Source organism: Cebidichthys violaceus, unplaced genomic scaffold (genome assembly GCF_023349555.1).
Source record: "Cebidichthys violaceus isolate CVI_PGR_0920_01 unplaced genomic scaffold, fCebVio1.0.p SCAF_8, whole genome shotgun sequence".
In the NCBI taxonomy this organism is placed as follows: Eukaryota; Metazoa; Chordata; class Actinopteri; order Perciformes; family Stichaeidae; genus Cebidichthys; species Cebidichthys violaceus.
This window is the reverse complement of record NW_027176964.1, coordinates 10,984,273-10,994,640: the sequence shown is the minus strand read 5'-3', so window position 1 is coordinate 10,994,640 and position 10,368 is coordinate 10,984,273. Positions and strand designations below refer to the sequence as shown.

General features: G+C 41.3%; 1 protein-coding gene across 1 annotated transcript; it reads left to right on the top strand.

Annotated features, from left to right (window-relative positions):
- Window positions 1–1,132: 1,132 nt before the first annotated feature.
- Window positions 1,133–4,326, top strand: neurod6b (neuronal differentiation 6b). Its single transcript, XM_068702013.1, has 2 exons — window positions 1,133–1,326; window positions 1,694–4,326. Exon 2 carries the CDS (start codon window positions 1,699–1,701, stop codon window positions 2,701–2,703), a length of 1,005 nt encoding a protein of 334 aa, XP_068558114.1. The 5' UTR covers window positions 1,133–1,326; window positions 1,694–1,698; the 3' UTR covers window positions 2,704–4,326.
- The last annotated feature ends 6,042 nt before the right edge of the window (window positions 4,327–10,368 follow it).

Below are 10,368 nucleotides of genomic sequence, written 5' to 3'. Positions count from 1 at the left end.
TTACTAAGACAGCTGCAGGGCTTTGTCATTTAAAAAAATGCTGTGTATGGACAGTTGCTGAAATGAGGATACTATGGTCTAATATGTAGAAAAGCATTGAGGTGGAGACCCCTCCCTTTGCCACAAACTGGGCGGATGCTGACAAACTGCTGTGCTGTGAAAGAACGAATACATACAATAATTTTGTTTGCAAATGAAAGTCATCAGTTGACAAAGAAATGTGCAGACTGTTATCCCGCATACAATTTTGACTTTACTTGTGTGGGGGTCAGTTAAACCCCAGAGAGGTCTAACTTCCTGTTTGACCTTTTATGAATAAACTGTTACAAATGTGGGATTTGGGAATAGTTGGTGCTGCATATAAAGCATGACAAGTCCATCCTTGTTTTATAAATGTGGTTGGAGACCCCACAGAAGGAACTTGTCATCAGTTGAAAATCATAAGAGGACCCCAAACACAACATTCAAGTTAACCGTGTCTTTATATAATTTTAATCTTTTTGGTCATAACATGTCTTTTGTTTCCCTTATTTGCACCTCCTGTCTGAAATACATCCATAATTGGTTTCATTGAATATCATTGAATTATCTTCTTTTTAGGGTTTTAGGGCAAGGTCTTTGTACAAGACCTTCCCAGGATGTATACTCTATATATGTGTATTTATGTTTTACATCTTTTACATTCCTAGATTTGTTTGTGCAAATTCTTGCAAATACAACTTAGGACCAAAAGACATACAAAGTCAAAAGTGAATATGTCTATCTATCTATCTATCTATCTATCTATCTATCTATCTATCTATCTATCTATCTATCTATTTCACCTGTTGAGGATGCCTGTAAACTCGCACATCCCTTGTCTTCTCTTTTTCCAGACAAAAAGACATGAATTCATCTTTCTTACACGGGGAGATGCAGATATTAGTTGTTATCCCTATCCGGTTTGTGTTTTTGACGGTAAACGCGGGCCTCCCGGTGCCCATTACCCGAGCTGCCAGATGATCGGTACGGAATGGAGGTCCCGTGGGACACTGAGCACGTGGTCTCGGCTGCCACAAGACGTCAGCGGCAGATGGCATGGGTACCCGCTGTTGGCATGAGTGTCATTCCTCAAAGAGAGAGGGAAGGGGAAGAGAGGGAGAGAGAGAGAGAGAGTGAGAGAGTGAGGGGGAGAGAAGAGGAAGAGCACAACACAGCAAGTCAGAGGAAAGGAGAGTGCGCAGGTTTCAGCTTTTTTCCTTTAATTTGTGGTTTTCCAGGAGAAGAAGCTGCATCACATATTCAGAGGAGATATTTGGGAACATGCAAGGTGCACGCTGAACTGAGGTGAGTAGTTTATTATTAGACTATATTACTTATTAATGTGTTGACTTTAAGAGTTTGTGTTTGATTGATTGAAATGTGTGTTTTGTGCAACGCTTTGGCAAAAAAAAAAGAGAGGCTTATATCACGTATTATCACCAAACATAATGTGATTAGGCTTAAACAAGGTGGCTTTTTCATACATAAGTCCAAAGACAATGAAGTTGAGTGTCTTTGAGAAGGTAGCAAGCTATGACATTGGCCTTGCTTGCCAATTTGCCCCTCTTCCTCTTGGGAGGACCCATTCACAAGGTAATTAACTGACAACCTTCAAAAGACGTCGCCGTAGTTCCCTGTCCTCATAGTTTATGTTTTGGCTTTGATTTGACAGGAAATATGTTGACACTGCCATTCGAGGAACCTCATTTGATGTGTGAGCCGCGGTTTGGTGCCAATTATCCACGTGAAGGCTTACCTGAGAGTCTGGAGAAGGAGCGAAAACACGACGCAGACAGTTCCAACTCAGAAATGAGGGAGGCCGAGGACGACATCTCCGACAGAGAGGAGGACGAAAGGGAGGGCGACCAGGATGACAACGGGCTTCCTAAAAAGCGGGGCCCGCGAAAAAAGAGGTCCGGCAAGCCGGAGACGGACAGGTCCAAAGTACGGCGCCATGAAGCGAACTCCCGAGAGCGCAGCCGGATGCACGGCTTGAACGACGCGTTGGAGAGCCTGCGCAAAGTTGTGCCGTGCTACTCAAAAACTCAAAAACTGTCCAAGATTGAGACCCTTAGACTGGCTAAAAATTACATCTGGGCCTTGTCAGAGACTCTGAGCGCAGGGAAGAGACCGGACCTCCTCGCCTTCGTACAGACTTTGTGCAAAGGATTATCTCAGCCCACGACCAACTTGGTGGCCGGTTGTTTGCAGCTGAACGCGAGGAATTTCCTCACAGACCACAACGGGGAGGTCATGTTCTCTGGCAGATCGCCCTACGATGCCATGTACTCGTACCCCGGCTCAGACGTGAACACGCCCCCCGGCCACAGCGGGAGCACCTTGGACAGCAGCGCCAAGCCGTTCAGACACTACAGCTACAGCGGCGCGTACGAGCCCTACTACGAGAATCCGTCCCCAGAGGGCGGGAGTCCGCATTTCGACGGCCAGCTGAGCCCCCCGATGAACTTTAACGGGATTTTCTCCCTAAAACACGAAGATCCGCCAGACTACGGCAAAGGCAGCCACTATGGCATGCGCTACTGCAGTGCGCCAGGGCGCACGGCTCTTGCGCACAACTCCATGTACCGAGTCTCCCCAGAGGGCCGTTTCCCCTACGATCTGCACGTCCGCAGCCAGTCCTTCCAAGCACAAGGGGAAGTTAATGGCTCTTTCCACAACTAATCAATCAGCTGGACAAAGTTCAAGTTTTAGAAGCGATGCAATTTCCCCCCGCAGATGTCGAGAGTGAAACGAAATGGACTCCAGACACGCTGTTGCACTGCAAAGAATGCCCATTTTAACTAGTCATTTTGTGTTGAATGTTCAGTCTGGGTTTTTTTAACCGTGTTTAAATCTGCAAACTAGATATAATGATTTCACTTGTTCTCAAATCTGTCGAGACAAAAAAAACACAAGAATGCATTTGTTTTGGAAACAAATGCAATGATTTCAATCTGAATAATTTAAAGAAAACTAAGATTAAATGGCTCACTGTCCCATTATTGTTTCTAGTGGAAAACCCCATTTTAGTATTTTTTTTTGTAATACAGTAATTCGTAAAGATGCAGGTTTTGAGCAAATTGTTGACAGTTACAGTGTATTTGTTTGTTAATGGCTGCGCTGCAGATGTCCGTCATGACATGGGTTATTTAGAAGTGAAACAGTGAATAATAAATTAGATTTTTCTGCTTATTTAATCAGGTTCACAGCAGTCAGTGAAATGATTTTCGTGGAGAAATAAAATCAGCTACCGGGGAAGAACAATCTAAAGACGTTTCGCCTCATCAGGGAAGTTTGCTGAGACATGATTGGAGTCCAGATATTCAGTCTGTTAGCAATAAAGGTCAATTGAGCTATGCAAGGCAGCCAAATGCAATCTTTGCTTATAAAAATGAGATATGTCTATTTCCACTCACAAGGCATTTCTCATAATCTAATATCTAATTAAAACAATTACACAAATTAATTATTTTTAAAAAGCCAGTTTGGAGACGTGCACGTGTTTAGGAGACCTGATGATGATGATGTCATCTGAACTGGTCCTATAAATAGAGGAGGTTTTGGAGAACAAAAAAAATACTAAACGCATTTGTATTTGAAGTAAATAGTGTGGTAACGAGGTGAATGTAAATTATTGTATTTATTTATTTAAGCTTATTTATGATAAGTCCGTCAATTTGAATGTGGATAATATATTATTAAATGATGTAAAATTCTAAAATGTTACCGTTTTATGTGAACTTCCATACATTTGAAATTGGTTTATGTTGCATTGTTGTGTATTTCACTGCAGCTGGAAGGGAAATCATTTCGTGTGAGGTGAACAAAGTGTTTCATGAATCCGAACAACATGCCTTAAAAAAGAGACAATGATCGATATGCAACGAAATGACAGTCTTGGATAGTTTGATGTGAACTTTTTACACTTTCTTGTTCCTGCTGAAGAGCAGCTGTGATGCACTTCAAGTATTTCTGCACAATGTCGGTGACTGTACTCATAAATTCTGTTGATTTTGTAACTTTACCCGAATGATGAATGATTTTTGGATGATATTCTTTATATTTTATTTCTCTCTCTCTCTCTCTCTCTCTCTCTCTCTCTCTCTCTCTCTCTCTCTCTCTCTCTCTCTCTCTATCTTTCTCTCTCTCTCACGCGCACGCACACAGAACCACACACACACACACACACACACACATTCTTATACACGTCCACGCACACTCCTGAAAACTCGTTATGGATCGAAATATTCGTGAAGTAATGTGTTAATGTTTTGTGATGTGTTTGTCGCAATAAAACTAAGAGGCTGTCAGAGACTTATGTTGCAGCTTCTCGGCTCTCTGTGAAAATGATCGACAGCAGACGGAGATTAAAAAAAAGTTAGATTAATGAATTAAGCCCCGGGCGTAATTTTTTTTATTTATTATTATTCGTTTTATTTTTTACAAGTTAATAATCTTATATAACCTATGAGTTTTGGCTGACAAATTAGGTTACGTATGAGGCCTTTTGTAATAGCAAGATGCGAAGACTCTTATGTATTTAGTTTCAAACCGTACAAAGTGTATTTTCTAAATTATTTTCTTTAATGACACAAAGGTTGTAGCTTCCCTTACAGTGGGATTTTTAACCCAACAGTTAAAGTTATACAGATATCTGTAAAACGTTACGCAAATCTAAAGCAGAGTTTTTAAATTATTTATGTGAAAAAGGCTTGTCGATATAATTTGATTTAATTTCAGTCGATCAGATGGCTGATGTGACAAATATGCCCACGAGGTATTGGATGTCAGCCAGAGATCCCAGTCCTCCCAGTCAGGAAAGACGTGGAACTGGTATTCCCTGAGGATGCAGCGCCTTCTGTTGCTGGTGGTCCCACTCTCTAAATGTACAAAATGAAAAGTTTATTTTTTAAAATCCAGTTGACTTTGCGTTCCTGCTCTTTATCATAAATATGCTTACGATAACATAAAGACATATGATTCTAGACATCCGGAATAAAATGAATGTATACGCATCTGTCATTTATTAGTTTACTCGCGATTTTACTAACCGTTTTAAGGTGAATCCATATCAGTGAAATACCAGAGAGAAATATCAAACCGATATAAATGAAATTATGTGAAAAAATAAATTGATATGGGCTTATAACCGTGTTGATGATCACCGGGTGGATGGACTGGTTTATACTTTCGTTGCTTGGATTATGTTTTTACTTTCACTTTTAAAAATATTGATTTCCCCTTTATGTATCATCATCATTTAAAACCCAATGAAAACAGCTAAATCCATCATCTTTGATCCAGAATGAAAGCGAACAAAAAGAGTTAGTGCGCAAAGTTCACTGCATGCGGCCAAACACACACACAGATGCTGGTCATTTCAACATTTTGTTATCAGGTAGCAACTTTTATCCAAGTCCAATTCAAAATCATGGATGAATTATAAAACAACACAATGCAAAGCAAAATGATGTTCATATAAAGCAATGCTTAAAGGAAACAGAAGCTTAGGCTAGGCTGTGACCTTACATATTGGAGTTCTGATAGTTGATATAGTCACTTGTATAAAACTGAAATTAAAGCTAACAGCAACAAAACAAACAACAGAACCAAAGGACATAAACTATTTTAACTTTCACCTGTCTGTAATGAAGGATGGCTGACTTTTTGAAATTTGATATAACTGTGATTTTAGGGACAAATAGTGTGAGAATGATCAGATAACTGAGTTTGAGAAGGCCTGTGGGTGACTTTAGAGAGAGGAAGGATACAAACACACGTATAACACATTTCACACTTTGAAAAGATAAAGAACAATATTTTCAAAGTCCTGTCAAGCCAATTAGGAAGAAACATGCATGAAGATAAATTAACCTAATTCAATTTGAATGGCAAATCATCACAAAGTCTTGTTTCTGTAGAGAAAAGAATAATTCAGGGCCGTCATATAGGCTAATCTAATCAGAGAGATCACATAGTCATATTTCTTTTTACAGATAAACATGACATTAAGATAAAGGCTTTGCAAATATTTGAACAAACTTATTTGTGGAGAGTTAAAAGAGCAACAACAAAAGCAAAATCAGGAAAAACAAAGTAAGCCTAATGGAAGCTTCTCCTGGGAAGAATAAATCTGTTTTAGAGATCCCAAACCAGAATACCACGTAAACTGCATTTCTCTACAGCAAAGAATTTCAAAGTGGGCTGAGACTTGATTAAGACATCTATGCTGCTTTTGGTGAGTTGTTTTTCCACCAGTCAAGACAAGAAATCTGCAAAATCACAAATTCAACTCGTAGAAGAATATAACAAACATTGAGTTTTATAAATTTTCTATTAAAAATAGCTTTTATTTTCTCGTCTTCATTCCCTCACTCATCCTTTTCTCCCACTGTATCATCATAAAACTGGACTACCGGGTTACTAGAGGTCCCAAGGGGGCCCTAACAGCACCTCTTTAGCTCCCCATCCTTCATCACAGGCCTTATTTATCCCATTCACTGAAATTCTCACCATGTCAGTCATACTGCTTTTTCTAGCAGGCTGTGTGTGTGTGTGTGTGTGTGTGTGTGTGTGTGTGTGTGTGTGTGTGTGTGTGTGTGTGTGTGTGTGTGTGTATGTGCTTGTCAGAAGAGATTCAAATCCCTCTTGGGGCCTCAGAGAGAGGCTGACGAGGTGTGAGGAGGAGGAAGGGGGGGGGGTCACACCCACAGGAACCACGGGCGGCGTGCAGCAGTTTAGGACGGGGTCAAACGTGTACACGTACCCTTACATTCATGCAGCTCATTAAGCTGTGTGGAGAGAGAGAGAGAGAGAGAGAGAGAGAGAGAGAGAGAGAGAGAGAGAAAGAGAGAGAAAGAGAGAGAGAGAGAGAGAGAGAGAGAGGGGGAGAAAGAAGTATAGAGAGAGAGAGAGAGAGAGCATATGGCCCGGCTCTGTGTGGGAGGTGAAGGACAGGAATGGGGGATGTATATCGTATAGAGGTGAATTTGCAATCTGAGATGTGGTATCGCAATTAGTGCAAAACAAACATTGTGTTTCTATTGGAATAAGTTGCAGAAGAACAGGAATCACCTCAGAAGTTGAGAAAAGTTTCATGCATTCACCTGTAACACACAAAAGCAAACACACACAAATGCATTTTCATATGCATTTTATTTTGTAATATATTATGGTAATTCATTGTAATCAGGAGCCTTTTTCCTGCAATGTCTGGAAATCCAGTCAAGAAAAAATGAAAATAATGTTCAACCGCCACGTCGGCAACCATCCTCAAATTTTGTGCCATTCCCAAGCCCCAGATGGTGTGGGATGGGAAACGTTCCCCCATTAAATTCCTAATAATCATTTCTCCTGCGGAATCGGGGGTGGTGGCAGTGGGGATGGAGGGGGGTCTGGGGGGGTGCGAGTGTGTGTGTGCGGCTGTGAAGTGAGGATTGGGTTGGTGGGTGAGGGGAGTAGAGGGATTTGGTGTTTTAATTAGACAGATTTAAGGAGCTGAACCCCCCCCCCCCCCCGTCTCAAAGTGTCTGTGTGTGTGGAGAGGGACTCACTCGTATTCATTTATGCTTATATTTTTGTGCGTGTGGGTGCATGTGTGAAAGAATTACACATATGAGTAAAGACGTGTGTTTGCGTGTGTGGGTTGGGTGTGTGTTGCAGGTCACGGCAGGGCTGCTGCTGCAGCAGAGGAGACCTGACACTCCAGTACTGTGGGCCAGGATCTCATTAACGTGTCAGATTGGTGGATCAGTCTCTCTGGCAGGCGGCCCGGCCTCTCACAGGAAGTACTTTCTCTCTATCTGTGAACTTGGCACTGAGAGGTTAGAGAGGGTGGGAGGGAGGAAGATGAGGGGAATATATTGGCCTGAAGGAGAGGGGAGAGAAAGAGGCATTAATTATAATATTTGGTCAGATTGGATAAATATTGGGTGAAGGATTGTGGTTTAAGAGCTGCTTTTATCCGTCGGGGAAATTAATGAGTTATGAATAGCAGCACCGATTTCCGTGGAGTGAGAGAGTCAGACCGGCTTCTGCGTTTGCACTATTTTGGAGGTGGAGATATGCTAAGTATGTGACAGGAGCATCTGTCACTACATCACCTTTGTGCATTGTGCTCTTTGTCTAGGGGTACTCCGACTGGGTGGGTGCATGCATGTGTGTGAGAAAGTGTGTGTGGCTACAACATGAGAGTGTATAGGGTGGGTTTTGGAGCAGGTGGGAAGCATACAGGGGTGTGATCCTCTGACACCCCAGCAACACCCTATTTCAGGGCACATTGAGAGACACACTGGTGCTGCTGGGTGAAGTGGTATCGATTCCCTCGACTGTGAATATGAGCATGTGGTATGACTGCATTGTGGTGTGCGATAGATACAAATCTAAATACTCCACAAGTTTGAAGAATATAATGAACATAAAAAACATGGTGTATCAATGAGTTAATGTATATCATACACTTTCACATTTGAGAGATCAATTAAGTGTTTTATTTCATCGATGAATTGATGATTTGACATTCCTGTCTAGCTGGGTAGCAAGTTAGCATGGAATAATTGATGCTAGCTACATTCCTTATAGCTCCCTAGCTCGCTTGTCCACAATTTAGTGGACAATAAGTACTTGTTTTATTGATAAATTGTAAGTTGTAAAATTCACTAATAGCCGAATCCAGGCCTATTTTCATCGTCATAAAAAACTGCCGTTCATGTGAGTGAGCAGCACAATTGGGAGGCAGGTCGCTCGTGCGCTTGCTCTATGAGCCCAAGCCCCCATGAAAATCATCGGGCTTTGAAGCCAATTTCAGATAGTGGCCAAATGGTGGAATAAAACTTTCTGGGTGTGTCATGTGATGCCATGCAACCCCAAAATACTTTTTTTCCCAAAGATTTACATTGGGAAAGAGATGTCTGTAAATCAGCAGAGGATTTTTTTTTTTTTTATATATTTTTCAAGTCAATCTTTACTTACACCATTAGGTCCTAAAAGTTGTAAAATGCACTAATAACCGAATCCAGAGTTAATCATCTTCCTCCGTTTGCAATTCTCGTCCCAACTAGTCACATACTGATGCCTGGTCAGGACCCCTCGGTGCCACTTTCTAACGCACAGTGGGTCAAACAATGATGCATACGGTCACAGTAAACAGGTGGTTAATGTTGGGAAATAATATAATGATAAGGAAAAACACTAAACTTCATGATAACAGCACTTTGAGACACAAACACCGATCTTCTTGTTGACAGGCCTGTGTTTGTTTGACCCGTCCACCTCCACTCCCTGTGGGTTTTTTCAGTCTTTATGCTACATCATCACTCTCCCGGAACATTTTCTCTGAGCGTCTAATAATGACAGGAAAGTATTGAAATTGTCGTAACGTGAAGGCCCGGTGCTTAAAGGTGACTTGTGCTGAGGGCCGTGACAAAGAGTCTGTATTTGGCACCCTGAGAATGAGAAGGGGTGGAAATGAAGCGGCTGGGAGGCGGGGTTAAAGGAAACGCTTGTGTGCTTGCTCTCTGGGCCCATTGATGCAGAAGCAGTGCGGAAGAGCCAGGTAATTAAGAAGCCAAACTTTTTGTGGCTTCATGTGCCACTGAGCAACATTCATAGGAATGAACAGGGCCCCACCTCCAACGCCGTATCCAGTTCTCTTTATGGGTGCAACAACTGGCTGTACAAAAAAACAAAGTAGAAGGCTAAACGACTCCGTCAACACTGGTTGTCTATTTTATTAAGAACTGAATATTTGTCAACACTAGTATGCTAGTATGATACGTTAGCCTCAAGGGCTAGAATGCATATTGTTGCTTTGAAACACTGTTACAAGTTACTGGAGGTGAACAACTTGGTAAAAGAATTTGCAAACTCTGCAGATAACATTTTTTAAAGATAGGCATTTAGACATTTTCATTTAAACTGACATGTCATGGGAGGGACATGTTTACTTTCCCTTCTAAATACAAAACAATTCCACAAATTTAAAAAACATATTGAACATGAAGAACTTGGACTATGTGAAACCTTAATGTTCTGCTTGGGGTTCTGAAGATGTCCTCAACAGCTCAAAAACACACACATAGCATTGCTTTATAGCATTGATACTTCATCACTTTTACTAATATTATGAGATTTTGAAAGAGGACATGTTTCACCCCAGCCGTAAATCATGAATAAATGCATAGCTTGTTCATGAGAGTTTTAATAAGTTGGACCTCTCTGGGGTCTAACTGAGCCCAAACATAAGTAACTTCACCTTGTCAGATAACGTACCTTTTTTATCTGTAAATTATTTCAGTATTTTGTCACCTTCATCAAATATGAAAGTTTGTGGCAAAGGATTGACCACCT